A 15,005-nucleotide genomic window follows, 5' to 3' on the forward strand; every position below is an offset into this window, starting at 1 on the left:
TACCCCTACTAGGGAATGAGGCTTTCCGCCCAGGGGATGAAAATCCTATAGTGAGATCCTGGGGAGAAGGGGATAATGTACTTATACATTATTGGTTGGAGTCCAGTGGTAATCTTAAAACAATGGCCGAATTAAACCTAGACGTAGCAGACTGGGGGGTATGTTTTGCATACGAACAGCTTAGACACTATATAGCTTCACTCCCCCGAGCTGCACTTGGTGTTGATCTGCCCACTAAGATGGGGGAATTATTTGAGATGATATCAGAAGATCCTATCTCGATATCTATATTACATAAAAGGCTGTTACTGGCTAGGCCACAGGGAGACCTCACACGAGTGGCAGCAAAATGGTCAGCAGATACACAAAGAAGGATCACCCCGGGAGATTTGTTAAAGGGTTGGAGGGGAGTTTTGAAATGGACGCAAAACGCAAACCTTCGAGAATGTCAGGTCAGAGTGATATATAGGGCATATACCTCTCAGTCTCGACTGAATCAGATGGGATACATAGAATCTGCCCAATGTAGACGCTGTGGGGCGCCGGTCAATAACTTCTACCATGCTTTTTGGAAGTGCTCAGCTATAGCAGCCTTCTGGACCAGGATAGTTAAATACTTAGAAAGAATGGGAGGGAAAAAGGTTAATCAGCAGCCTACGAGTATTCTTTTGGGTTGCCATGCCCCAGTGGAGGGGGGTACGAGATACCAGAATATAATGGCCCATAAGGCTTTTTTGGTGGGCATGAAGTGCATACTTGTTAACTGGACACAAGAACTGAACCCCTCCTTTTGGCAATGGAGGAATCGCTTACATGATTTACTTACGATGGAGCTCCAGGACTCTCTGCTTAACACTCGGTCACAAAGCAATTTTTTCCTTACCTGGGAAGGTTATATTAACACCTTGTCCCATAGGGCGAGGAGTCATATTATTAATAAACTTGGAGCATTGCCCAAGCTTCCCTTGGCAACTAATGGAAACTAAATGGGAATAGAGTCCTTTTTCTACCACCTTTTAGGAATTGGAAAGACAGTAGAGCAGACCAAGGCGGGGGGGGGGGGGGGGGGGGGGGGGGAGGGAGGATTTAGGAGGGGGGGTAGTAGGGGGGGGAGGTTTATTTAGAGTTATATTAGCCCTTCCCCAGCACGATATGGACATCTTCCGGAGAGGGGTAGGAGGGCCATCAGACCACAGGCCCCCTGGCTCTCTTGCGGAGGGGAGTAAATTCACACAATATGATTTGATTTTAATTCAAGGCTTTGCGAATGCACAGCTGACACCTGAAGGTGGTTATATTTTTGGGGGTCAAGCATTTGAACATATGGTGTCAATTGGTAGAAGGGAAAGCTGGGGAGGAAGGGTTGTTGGGGAATTGTTGTTAATAGATCTTGTTGATAAATTGTTAGTTAATAGTATAAAAAAGGGGGGGGGATAAAAGTTAAAAGATTAATGGAAACGAGTAATATTGTACAATTTCAGTACTTGGTGTGTGTTGATTGATTGTAGAGACATTTACATTATGTAAACACCATTTTTGTGCTTCATTAATAAAAATTGTTGAAAAAAAAAAAAAAAACGGGCAAGATTTCCAGCTACCCTCCTCCCTCCGTGCCAGGCCCCCTGCACTGACAGCGCCTCTCACCTCCATGTGGAAGTACTGCAGGCAGCAGCAGCTCTGCTGCTGCCTGCAGTGCTTCCTCACAGAGGTGAGATGCGCTGTCATGTCAGTGCAGGGGGCCCAATACGGAGGGGGGCGGGAGCGGCGGCGGGGATGGGGGAGAGGGTGGAGGTTGGTGCACGCGATGTTTGTTTCCAGGCTCCAGCGGCAGCGGCCGACAGTCTGACTCCATTTCCCTCTCTGTTCCGCCCTCTGATGTCATCACGTCTTGATGCGAGGGCGGGACAGAGAGGGAAGTCTCTACTGCGCATTTGCAGGTGAGTCGGTCACTTGCCATTTATATGTTTGATTTGAAAACATCCAAGTTAGACATTTCAAATTATGCATCCACCATATGGCTGAACATCGATCTCGTACTGTTTCTAGCAGGATGGGATGTAGCTGTTTCAAGTTAGGAAGCTGTTGTAAAATTTGCTAGAATAGGGGGAGAGGTTTGCGAGGATCTTCCTGTTCTATCATTGTCCTCCTCGTTTCAGGTTTTCAGACTTTGCACACCATGCTGGGCATCCGCTGCCTTCCCTTACACACGTTACTACACTACGTTGACAACGGAGTACTTCAGCTCACAGAGACCTGTGTTACAAGACTCTTGAAAGGTAAAGTGAATTTAGCATCGGATACTTGTCTCTGCCTTTTCAGGTCCTGTTGTAGGGATTGTGTATTCCAGTTGAAGATCTGAATACAATAGCCAAGCCCCCTGCAACCAGTCACAGAATCTATGACAAGGCAGAATTGGTGTGTAGAGCCTGAGTTCTTTCATTACAACTTGGGGACCATGGATCAATTTTAGCAGACAATGGAAAAGGTGCCGGTACTCAGTACCCCCAAGTACCTCCTCAAAAATGCCATGCAGGTAGCTATAGGTAGAGAAACAGTTTGGAAGACTGGCAAGCCGAGGAAAAGCCATACAGCCATGATGGAAAGTATGATATGTGTAGAAATGTACTGTAGTTTATGCCCTGCAAGGTCCAGCATGACCAGGTCTAAGGATCTGAATTAAAATAGACGGGTTAAGTAAGTTCCCCTGGTGTCAGCAGTCTAGCCAGCTGTGGGCAATGCTGTGCTGGAGAGATAAGCTATGCTGGATAGATAAGTGGTTAACAGCAAACAAGACAAAGGGATGGTCTGAAGAAATCTCTAGGGTAATGTGTGTAAGGAGATGGAACAACCCAGGTGGTTAGCTGAGTATGTGAAATGACACGTACACATGTTTATGGAAGGGGGGGGGAAGCAGATGTGGAGCAGGTGAGTAGAAAAGCAAGGTTCATGTAGTGATCATGCTGTGAAGCTAACCAATGACAATGGAGGAACACTGTAAACAAGAGTCTGGTAGACTGGTTGGTAGAAGTTGTGTTACCTGGAACATGATACCACAAAGTCATGTGATATAGTAAGAGAGTTATGGGATATGGTCACATACACAGTTAGATCAGGGGCGTAGCTATCATGGGGGCATGGGCCCCCGTAGATTTGGCCATGGACCCCCTTGCCACGACCCTTTCGATCCCTTCCCGCCGCCAACCCTCCCCCGCCACCGTCACATACCTTTGCTGGCGGGGGACCCCCCCCAACCCCCACCAGCTGAAGTTCTCTCCTTAGCCGCGCGGTGTTGCTTGCTGAATGATCTGATCAAGTTTCTGTGCGTGCGTCTGACGTCCTGTACGACGTCAGACGCGCACACAGAAACAGATTGAAACTTGATCAGCTGCTACAGTGCAGCTCAAAAAACTGGTGCGCAGTATAGGCCAAAAAGCTGCTGCCACCATGTAGACCAACATACTGCCGTCACAGTGCAGCCCAAAAACAGAGAGAAATTCGGCTCTACTCAATTGACAGAAAAAGTGGCAGCCAACCAGATTGCATTAAGCTGAGGTAGGGAAAAATAAGCCCCAATTGGCTTTTAGGGAAAAAAACCAAATTTGGCACCGTGATACACAGAGGGCAAGAAGTCGGCCCGACAAAACAAACGGCAATGTCAGAGGTGGCATACCAAAGGGCTGAAATTACCAAGAGCGAGGGATTAATAAACACTCTGCAAGTAAATACATGTACTAAGAGGAAAGAGGTAAAATTTCCCTCCGTTTGACAACGGTCCAAATATACTGAAAAACAGAAACTTACCTCGGTGAAGGGAAAAGTAAATGATGACATGAGGATCTGAAAAAATCTTTGTCCCATAAAAGTCCTCTCAGCTGAGCAAATGGAGGAGTAGAGTAGGTGGGGAGGGGAGGGAGCTGGCACCACCAAGTGTCACCCTAGCTGGTGGATGAGGGACCCAGCACCACAGAGTGTCATCCTGGTTCAAAGAATGCTAATTGACCAGCATTAACCCCTTGCTGACTGATACCCAGAACTGGCCAGGACCGGAATTAACAGAGAAGAACCATGAAGGAGCAGCATGATCGGTCTACCATCCACTTGGAGACGGAGAAAAATATTGAATATTCTAGGCTGCATGATACCTTTTAAGGGGCAAATTACTTGGAACTATTTTTCTCTGTCTCTTTCTGCTGGTAGATGGACATAACCTATTGATCTGGTCTGGTATGGATGAAAAGGAATAGCCATATAGGCACACAAATTTCCCAGGGAGCTTGCGGTTTCCTTATCCGAAAAGCTAAGATTTTTCTGTAAGCATGAAAATACTATAATGAAATGTTGATGCTCATTCACTTGCCTATACAATTTGAAAAAACGGTTTTGATGCCTGTGTGTGTTTTTTTTTTCCTTGAAGATAACAAATATTTAATCTTTTAGATTTGGACAACACTGGGAACAATGAGAAACTTAAGTTCAGCATAGTTACAAGGCTGCCTGAGGTAAATGCAGATGTTTTGCTGATGCCTTTGAGAAGTGATTTGTCATTTTTTTTAATTCTAAGACATGATCTTCAGGTAGGTTGTTCTCCATACTTTGCATGGTAGGTTGAACTTTTGGCTCGGGCATTTTGCTGGGATTGGAAGAGTGACCAGCACTGCCGTCAGGTATAGAAGAGAGAGAAGGGATGATTGTCATCAGAGGCATAGCTGGGGGGGGGGGGGGGGGAGCACAAGGAGAGTGGCCATTCCCCTAAACAGATTTTCAATGAAAATGATGCCTGTGGATTTTTTTTTTTGTTACATTTGTACCCCGCGCTTTCCCACTCATGGCAGGCTCAATGCGGCAGGCAATGGAGGGTTAAGTGACTTTCCCAGAGTCACAAGGAGCTGCCTGTGCCGGGAATCGAACTCAGTTCCTCAGTTCCCCAGGACCAAAGTCCACCATCCTAACCACTAGGCCACTCCTCCACTGTTGCTACTATTTGAGATTCTACATGGAATGTTGCTATTCTCCGAGGACAAGCAGGCTGCTTGTTCTCACGACTGGGTGACGTCCGCGGCAGCCCCCACCAACCGGAAATAAGCTTCGCGGGACGGTCAGCACGCAGGGCACGCCCACCGCGCATGCGCGGCCGTCTTCCCGCCCGTGCGCGACCGCTCCCGCCAGTTACTTTTTTTCCGCGACTGAGAGAGTTGTGTTTTAAACCTCTCTCTCGTTTCAGCCGCCGGATTTTTTCGACCGCGTTTACGCGGATCGTCGCTTTTGGCCTGTTCGGCCCCTTCTTCTTCTTCTTTCTCTTTTATTAAAAAAAAAAAAAAAAAAAAAAAAAGAATTTTGCGCGTGTGGAGCACGCGCTCCTTCTTTTCCCTCGCTTTCTAGCGGGGACGCCTCGTTGCGGCCTAGTGGCCGCTCGGTCGGTTACAATTTTCGTGGTGTGATTTTAGCCACCATTGCCGACTTTGACTTCGCCGACGCGATTTTTCCGTCGATGTCCTCGAAGGTCCCGAGTGGATTTAAAAAGTGTGGTCGCTGCGGCCGGCCGATCTCGCAGACCGACACCCACGCTTGGTGCCTCCAGTGCCTCGGGCCGGAGCACAATCTCAAGTCGTGCGTTTTGTGTCTCGGTCTCCGGAAACGGACTCAGGTTGCGAGGCAAGTTCTGCGGGACCGTCTTTTTGGAACTTGCGCCGGCCCCTCGACGTCGACCTCGACGGCATCGGTATCGAAGACCGGTTCTTCGGTACCGGTATCGATGCCCGAGACATCGGCACCGATGGCAGCGACCCCAGGAGAACAGGTCCCGTCGGCCCGCCGGTCCGCCGGCGAGAGTGGGGTAGAGAGACCGCGTGGGCAGTCGGCCCCGGTCACTCCCTCAACTCGTGAGCCACGGGACCGAACCCTGTCGGACCCGGTACCCCGAGACCGAGGGGGATCGACCTCCTCCTCCTCCATGCCCTCCGGCACCGGTGACGTGCACCGGAAAAAAGACAAGAAGCGCCGTCACCGGGAGCCCTCGGTGCACCCTGCAGAGGAGTCGACGCCGAAGCGTCATCGCAGAGAGGAGAGATCTCCGTCGGTGGTCGAGGGTACCGACGCGTCGGGGTTCCGGCACCTCGGTGCCATCTCCTGGCCCCCAGCAGCTTCCGGCACCGACACCCTTACCGGCCCCACCGCCTTTCCCGGCAGCGGGCCTGGACGAGTGCCTCAGAGCCATCCTTCCGGGGATCCTGGAAGGGCTGATGCGCCAGGCTGTGCCGGCGCCGGGGGTGCTTGCGCCCTCGGCGCCGATGACTGTGGCGCCGGCGAGCTCTAGCCCGGCGCCGGGGCAGTCGACACCGCCGCCGCTTGCGGTGCCGGTCTCGACAGCCACGCAGGTGGAGTCCCCGTCGACGTCGATGGAGGGAGCTCCGTCCCCGCCGGCGCGGGAGTCCACCGCTCGACGACACCGAGACCTTGGTGCCTCGACGTCGAGCCGGGCCCGGTACCGGACTCAGCTACATGAGCTAATGTCCGATACCGAGGACGAGGACTCGTGGGGGGAAGAGGATGCTTATAGACATATCCCGCACAAAGGAGGCAAAGGAGAAATATCTCGGGTCCTTCCCTTTCCCGTGGTCTCTGTGGAAGAGCCGAGGGCCGAGATGCTCGAGGTCCTCGACTATCCATCACCACCTAGAGAGTCCTCCACGGTACCGCTGCACAATGTCCTGAAGGAGATGCTGCTCCGGAACTGGGTGCGACCACTAACTAATCCCACCATTCCCAAGAAAGCAGAGTCCCAGTACAGGATCCACTCTGACCCAGAGCTCATGCGGCCCCAGTTGCCCCATGACTCAGCGGTCGTGGATTCTGCTCTCAAGAGGGCACGGAGTTCGAGGGATACCGCCTCGGCGCCCCCGGGGCGGGAGTCTCGCACTCTGGACTCATTTGGGAGGAAGGCCTACCAATCCTCCATGCTCGTGACCCGCATCCAATCTTACCTGCTCTATATGAGCATCCACATGCGGACCTATGTGCAACAGCTGGCGGACCTGGTCGATAAGCTCCCGCCGGAGCAGTCCAGGCCTTATCAGGAGGTGGTCAGGCAGCTGAAGGCGTGCAGAAAGTTCCTGTCCAGGGGGATTTTTGACACCTGTGACGTGGCATCTCGTGCTGCGGCCCAAGGTATAGTGATGCGCAGGCTCTCATGGCTGCGTGCCTCTGACCTGGACAACCGCACCCAGCAGAGACTGGCTGACGTCCCTTGCCGGGGGGATAACATTTTCGGTGAGAAGGTCGAGCAGATGGTGGACCAACTGCATCAGCGGGAAACCGCTCTCGACAAGCTCTCCCACCGGGCGCCTTCAGCACCCGCCCCCACGGGTGGGCGTTTTTCCCGGGCACGGCAGGCTGCACCCTATTCTTTTGCAAAGCGTAGGTACAACCAGCCGGCCCGAAGGCCTCGTCAGGCACAGGGACAGCCCCAGCGCGCTCGTTCTCGTCAACAGCGTGCGCCTAAGCAGCCCCCTGCGCCTCCACAGCAAAAGCCGGGGACGGGCTTTTGACTGGATCCACGGGAACATAGCCGCCCTACAAGTGTCCGTACCGGACGATCTGCCGGTCGGAGGGAGGTTAAAATTTTTTCACCAAAGGTGGCCTCTCATAACCTCCGACCAGTGGGTTCTCCAAATAGTGCGGTGCGGATACGCCCTGAATTTGGCATCCCTGCCTCCAAATTGTCCTCCGGGAGCTCAGTCTTTCAGCTCCCATCACAAGCAGGTACTTGCAGAGGAACTCTCCGCCCTTCTCAGCGCCAATGCGGTCGAGCCCGTACCACCCGGGCAGGAAGGGCAGGGATTCTATTCCAGGTACTTCCTTGTGGAAAAGAAAACAGGGGGGATGCGTCCCATCCTAGACCTGAGAGGCCTGAACAAATTCCTGGTCAAAGAAAAGTTCAGGATGCTTTCCTTGGGCACCCTTCTGCCAATGATTCAGAAAAACGATTGGCTATGTTCCCTGGATTTAAAGGACGCATACACTCACATCCCGATACTGCCAGCTCACAGGCAGTATCTCAGATTCCGACTGGGCGCACGGCACTTTCAGTATTGTGTGCTGCCCTTTGGGCTCGCCTCTGCCCCACGAGTGTTTACCAAGTGCCTCGTGGTGGTAGCGGCCTATCTACGCAAGCTGGGAGTGCACGTGTTCCCATATCTCGACGATTGGCTGGTCAAGAACACCTCGGAGGCAGGAGCCCTCCGGTCCATGCAGTGCACTATCCAACTTCTGGAGCTGCTGGGGTTTGTGATAAATTACCCAAAGTCCCATCTCCAGCCAACTCAGTCTCTGGAATTCATAGGAGCGCTGCTGAATTCCCAGACAGCTCAGGCCTACCTTCCCGAAGCGAGGGCCACCAATCTCTTGACCCTGGCTTCGCAGACCAGAGCGTCTCAGCAGATCACAGCTCGGCAGATGTTGAGACTTCTGGGTCATATGGCCTCCACAGTTCATGTGACTCCCATGGCTCGTCTTCACATGAGATCTGCTCAATGGACCCTAGCTTCCCAGTGGTTCCAGGCCACCGGGAATCTAGAAGATGTCATCCGCCTCTCCACCAGTTGCCGCACTTCACTGCTCTGGTGGACCATCCGGACCAATTTGATCCTGGGACGCCCATTCCAAATTCCGCAGCCCACGAAAGTGCTGACGACGGATGCATCTCGCCTGGGGTGGGGAGCCCATGTCGATGGGCTCCACACTCAGGGTCTGTGGTCCCTCCAGGAAAAGGATCTGCAGATCAACCTCCTGGAGCTCCGGGCGATCTGGAACGCACTGAAGGCTTTCAGAGATCGGCTGTCCTGTCAAATTATCCAAATTCGGACAGACAATCAGGTTGCAATGTATTACGTCAACAAGCAGGGGGGCACCGGATCTCGCCCCCTGTGCCAGGAGGCCGTCGGGATGTGGCGTTGGGCGTGTCGGTTCGGCATGCTCCTCCAAGCCACGTACCTGGCAGGCGTAAACAACAGTCTGGCCGACAGACTGAGCAGAGTCATGCAACCGCACGAGTGGTCGCTCCATGCCAGAGTGGTACGCAAGATCTTCCGAGCGTGGGGCACCCCCTCGGTGGACCTTTTCGCCTCTCAGACCAACCACAAGCTGCCTCTGTTCTGTTCCAGACTTCAGGCACACGGCAGGCTAGCGTCGGATGCCTTTCTCCTCCATTGGGGGACCGGCCTCCTGTATGCTTATCCTCCCATACCTTTGGTGGGGAAGACCTTACTGAAGCTCAAGCAAGACCGCGGCACCATGATTCTGATCGCGCCCTTTTGGCCCCGTCAGATCTGGTTCCCTCTTCTTCTGGAGTTGTCCTCCGAAGAACCGTGGAGATTGGAGTGTTTTCCGACTCTCATTTCGCAGAACGACGGAGCGTTGCTGCACCCCAACCTTCAATCCCTGGCTCTCACGGCCTGGATGTTGAGGGCGTAGACTTCGCTGCGTTGGGTCTGTCTGAGGGTGTCTCCCGGGTCTTGCTTGCCTCTAGGAAGGATTCCACTAAAAAGAGTTACTTTTTCAAGTGGAGGAGGTTTGTCGTGTGGTGTGAGAGCATGGCCCTAGAACCTCGTTCTTGCCCTGCACAGAACCTGCTTGAATACCTTCTGCACTTATCAGAGTCTGGCCTCAAGACCAACTCAGTAAGGAATCACCTTAGTGCGATTAGTGCTTACCATTATCGTGTGGAAGGAAAAGCCATCTCTGGAGAGCCTTTAGTCGTTCGCTTCATGAGAGGCTTGCTTTTGTCAAAGCCCCCTATCAAGCCTCCTGTTGTGTCATGGGATCTCAACGTCGTCCTCACCCAGCTGATGAAACCTCCTTTTGAGCCACTGAATACCTGCCATCTGAAGTACTTGACCTGGAAGGTCATTTTCTTGGTGGCAGTTACTTCAGCTCGTAGGGTCAGTGAGCTTCAAGCCCTAGTAGCTCATGCTCCATATACCAAATTTCATCACAACAGAGTAGTGCTCCGCACCCACCCAAAGTTCCTGCCGAAGGTGGTGTCGGAGTTCCATCTTAACCAGTCAATTGTCTTGCCAACATTCTTCCCCAGGCCACATACCCGCCCTGCTGAACGTCAGTTGCACACATTGGACTGCAAGAGAGCATTGGCCTTCTACTTGGAGCGGACACAGCCCAACAGACAGTCCGCCCAATTGTTTGTTTCTTTCGACCCTAACAGGCTAGGGGTCGCTGTCGGGAAACGCACCATCTCTAATTGGCTAGCAGATTGCATTTCCTTCACTTACGCCCAGGCTGGGCTGACTCTTGAGGGTCATGTCACGGCTCATAGTGTCAGAGCCATGGCAGCGTCAGTGGCCCACTTGAAGTCAGCCACTATTGAAGAGATCTGCAAGGCTGCGACGTGGTCATCTGTCCACACATTCACATCTCATTACTGCCTCCAGCAGGATACCCGACGCGACAGTCGGTTCGGGCAGTCGGTGCTGCAGAATCTGTTTGGGGTGTAAATCCAACTCCACCCTCCAGGACCCGAATTTATTCTGGTCAGGCTGCACTCTCAGTTAGTTGTTCTTCGTAGGTCAATTTCTGTTATACCCTCGCCGTTGCGAGGTTCAATTGACCTGGGTTCTTGTTTTGAGTGAGCCTGAGAGCTAGGGATACCCCAGTCGTGAGAACAAGCAGCCTGCTTGTCCTCGGAGAAAGGGTATGATACATACCTGTAGCAGTTGTTCTCCGAGGACAGCAGGCTGATTGTTCTCACCTTCCCTCCCTCCTCCCCTTTGGAGTTGTGTGTTTCATATTTTTTGCTAGTCATTCAACTGGCGGGAGCGGTCGCGCACGGGCGGGAAGACGGCCGCGCATGCGCGGTGGGCGTGCCCTGCGTGCTGACCGTCCCGCGAAGCTTATTTCCGGTTGGTGGGGGCTGCCGCGGACGTCACCCAGTCGTGAGAACAATCAGCCTGCTGTCCTCGGAGAACAACTGCTACAGGTATGTATCATACCCTTTCCACTAGCAACATTCCATGTAGAAGTCGGCCTTTGCAGATCACCAATGTGGCCGCGCAGGCTTCTGCTTCTGTGAGTCTGACGTCCTGCACGTACGTGCAGGACGTCAGACTCACAAAAACAGAAGCCTGCGCGGCCGTGTTGCTGATTTGCAAGGGCAGGCTTCTACATGGAATGTTGCTACTGTTTGAGATTCTAGATGGAATGTTGAGGTTCTGTTGCTACTGTTTGAGATTCTAGATGGAATGTTGCTGAGTGGAGGAGTGGCCTAGTGGTTAGAGCACCGGTCTTGCAATCCAGCGGTGGCCGGTTCAAATCCCACTGCTGCTCCTTGTGATCTTGGGCAAGTCACTTAATCCTCCATTGCCTCAGGTACAAACTTAGATTGTGAGCCCTCCTGGGACAGAGAAATATCCAGAGTACCTGAATGTAACTCACCTTGAGCTACTAAGGTGTGAGCAAAAAAAAAAAAAAAAAATGCAGGTATGTATTTGTACCTGGGGCAATGGAGGGTTAAATGAGTCACAAGGAACTGCAGTGGGAATCGAACCCAGTTCCCCAGGATCAAAGTCCGCTGCACTGACCACTAGGCTACTCCTCCACTCCCCATGTGAGATTTGAACTTAGGCTGTTGGCGCAGTAGGCAATCACGAGGGAATGCACTAATATTCCTTAATCCGCAAGAGAGTTTAAAGGCCATAAATATTACCAATCTACTACTACTTAACACTTGTATAGTGCTACCAATCTGTACACAATGTCGTAAATCAGCGGGACCTTCTCTGTCAGGCACTGTTGAATCACATCCTGCAATTTCATTGGAGCCATTCAAGTATAAATATTTGAGAATGTCTGGGTTTAAAAAGATGTGTGTTTTTCCACCTATAAATCTATTCTAGGGTGTACAGCCCTCTTTGTCTCCGTTACCTGGAATACTCCTGGATTCCAGATCTGAGTCAGCTTGAGCAGAGTCTAGAAAGCACTTCTGAATTTCTAACACCAGGATTTCCTGAAACAGCGTGTGAAACGCACTTTTTGTCAGGAAATCCTGCCTCCTGCAGTCAGTATGTGTCAAGTGGTCTGAAATGGAGAACACTTTGCACGTAATACAGTGAAACGTGTATCTGATGCCAGCTTAGTGATGGGTATTTTCCTTTCTTTGTAGGCATTTTGCCAAAAGATCTATCCCGTGTGGGACCATCCAGTAAGCTCCAGCTTTATTGCAAGAGAATACGTGAGACGTTTGCTGGTGAAACTCACAAAGAGATCGGTAACTCATTTTTTTTCTTTCACATTCTTTTGTCCCTTAAAACCACCTGTTAAATCTTGGTTGGATTGGTAATGGGTTTTCTGAGTACAGTCATTTCTCTTGTTGATCATTCATTCTGTAGCTGGGTAGAAGATGTGTAAGCGACAGGACATTATCTGTCTACTTGGATTTTCTGCCAATGAACTACTTGATCAGGATGCTTATGGACGTGGAGGAGCAAGGTACAGCCCCGCCTTTTTACTTTTTGATCTGAACTCTTAAAAATGTGTCATAGCCAAACTGTTTAAATCTGCACTTAAATGAAAATGGGAATGCACAGTATAAGCATACTCAAGGGCCTGATGAGACATGTAGGCAAATCTCCATTTTAAATGGGAAAGGTTAACATTTTAGACATGATTTATCACGAGTTTGTTTACAAGGTATTCTGACTTCGCAAATGAACATGATTTATCACGAGTTTGTTTACAAGGTATTCTGACTTCGCAAATGAGCATATTTGTCCTCAGAGCTAAAGCTGTTTGACCCCTTCTTCTGTTGGCCAAATTACAAGTGAACCTGGTACGTGCAACACCAGTCAAGCTGATATTCCTGGATGGAGTCGGAGTGATTGATTGTGTTGTTTCTATTGTTCAAGTGGAACTTTCCTGTAATTGCAGCAGGACTCTGTTACCACATTGCATCAGAAAGACTTTTCCCGAATATATTTCAACTAGTAGGTCATGGCTGTGGAAGTGTGGCCCTCTCGTGGGGTATGAGGTTTGGAGAAGGTATTCCAGCAATGGTGAAGTAAAATAAGATACTGCAGTCCTGTGAGGAGTTGAATCAGTGGAGATTTGCTTTTGAGAAGAGCAAGGCGCAGTGCCCCAATGGGTGCACGGAGCCGCCATTAACATGGCGCTGTGCCCCGACGGGTATGCGCGCTAGTCCAAGTGGGGTGTGAGCAGGGCGAGGTGGGCTTGTTTCTGCCCCTCAGAGGCACCCCGTTGGGAAGGGTGGGGAAAAGAAAAGGGGGATTAAAACCCCTGAGCGGAGCCCGGACGTCCTCGCCTGGCGTCCGGGCATCAGCATGCACCCAGCCCCCCCTCCCGGTTTAATGTTTAATCTTGAAATGTACATGTATATATTTGTCGCAGCTTTGGCAGGGTACCCAAGCCTGATGGTGTAAGCTAGGCAGCTGGGATAGCTGCACTTACGGTTGAGCGCCCTTGCGTGGGGAGCTCTGTATACGATTAGTCAGTCTTGCTAATGACGGCGGACTGGGTTGGCTGCTAAGCTGGAAGGTTGATTGGCTTGGGTATACCTTGGTTTATGATGTTTGTATTTTAAATAAAGCTGCGGCCAAGTTGTGCCATGTTAAGAAAGTACCATGTGTCTGTTATTCTTTCAGTATCACGAATACCATTAGGCCCAAGGGGTCTCGGCTGCCTACGTTAAGAAGTGGAACAGTGTAGTTTTATGAACCCTATTGGAATCCTTGGTGTGTTAGCACTTTTGAATGGATGTAGTTTCCCTCTGCTTTTTAAATTGAGTTTGATCTGTTATTTTATGGGCTGGGCTCAGTGGTTGGCACAGGCATGCGGAAGATCTAGGTTTGATTTCCAGCTTTTATCTTCTGCCCCCTGGGTCTTCCATGGTCTGGGCATGCTGAGGAAGCAGCATTCATGAACCTTCAGGAGAGGGGTTCATGGTCGCCACTAGGGACCGAGCTAACTGAATCAGAGATGGATCTGAAACGGGCAGTGTCACCTGGTGGTTATGGATAAAGGCTTTTGGTACCAGATCGGAGCTGTGGGGCTGAATTGAGCTGGAAGCCCAGAGGACCAGGAGAAAATGGCCAGACCCAAACAGAAATGTTCTTTCATTTTACAGAATCCCTAGGCTGTCCCTCACAGGTGCATACATGTCTAGTGCAGACCAGTGACACATTCTTTTCTTCCTCTCCCCCCCTCCCCTAGTGCTGGGGGCTGGGTGTGGAGGAAACAGGAAGAGACTACCTCGATGTATGGGGCTGCCCATTATAGAAAACCTCTTGTGCTTTAAAAGTTGGGATTGGTTTGCTAACAAAAATAACATTTGATTTTAAAAACTAACTTTAAAAGGGAATTTGAAAAAGGACAAGGTAACAGCCAACTGCTGTACTCCAACAGTTACCTACTCATCTGTCTTAAGGTGGTGAAGATGAGACTGCAGCTCGAATATCTCCTTGTAGTGTGGGAACATGTAACTTTTAGTTCTGCTCACTTGAACATGGGAAACACTTGAAATGAGGCTCTTGCACTCACTTCTCTAGGGCCAGATCTATAGGGGGAAAATGGTTGGTGCATTTGGGTCTTTAAGAGGAAATTCTATAACAGAGCTCCTAGATTTAGAACCTGTTGGTGCCTACTTTCCTTTATAGCAGTGTTTTTTCCAAGTCCGGTCCTTGCCAGTCAGGTTTTCAGGATATTCACAATGAATATGCATGAAAAAGATTTGCATATAATGGAGGCAGTGTATGCAAATCAAATTTATGCATACGCATTGTAGGTATCCTGAAAACCTGACTGGCAAGGGGTACTCCAGGACTGGACTTGGGGGAACACTACTTTATAGAATACTAGTTTAAAAGGTTAGATCAGGGGTTCTTAACCTATTCCTGGGGACACAGCTAGCCAACCAAGGTTTCAGGATATCCATAGTGAATGTGCATGAGGTAAATTTGCATGCACTTCTTCCATTGTTTGCAAAT

General features: G+C 50.7%; 1 protein-coding gene across 2 annotated transcripts in view; it reads left to right on the plus strand.

Annotated features, from left to right (window-relative positions):
* The window catches only part of GSAP (gamma-secretase activating protein), a 120,318-nt gene that overhangs the window by 103,682 nt on the left and 1,631 nt on the right, over positions 1-15,005 (plus strand). For both annotated transcript variants that reach the window (XM_030217086.1, XM_030217087.1), the window contains 4 exons: positions 2,157-2,276; positions 4,438-4,499; positions 12,170-12,274; positions 12,396-12,495. In XM_030217086.1, coding sequence (XP_030072946.1) covers positions 2,157-2,276; positions 4,438-4,499; positions 12,170-12,274; positions 12,396-12,495 — 387 coding nt within the window. The remainder of the gene's footprint in view (positions 1-2,156; positions 2,277-4,437; positions 4,500-12,169; positions 12,275-12,395; positions 12,496-15,005) is intronic.

This window comes from Microcaecilia unicolor, chromosome 10 (genome assembly GCF_901765095.1).
Source record: "Microcaecilia unicolor chromosome 10, aMicUni1.1, whole genome shotgun sequence".
Lineage (NCBI taxonomy): Eukaryota > Metazoa > Chordata > Amphibia > Gymnophiona > Siphonopidae > Microcaecilia > Microcaecilia unicolor.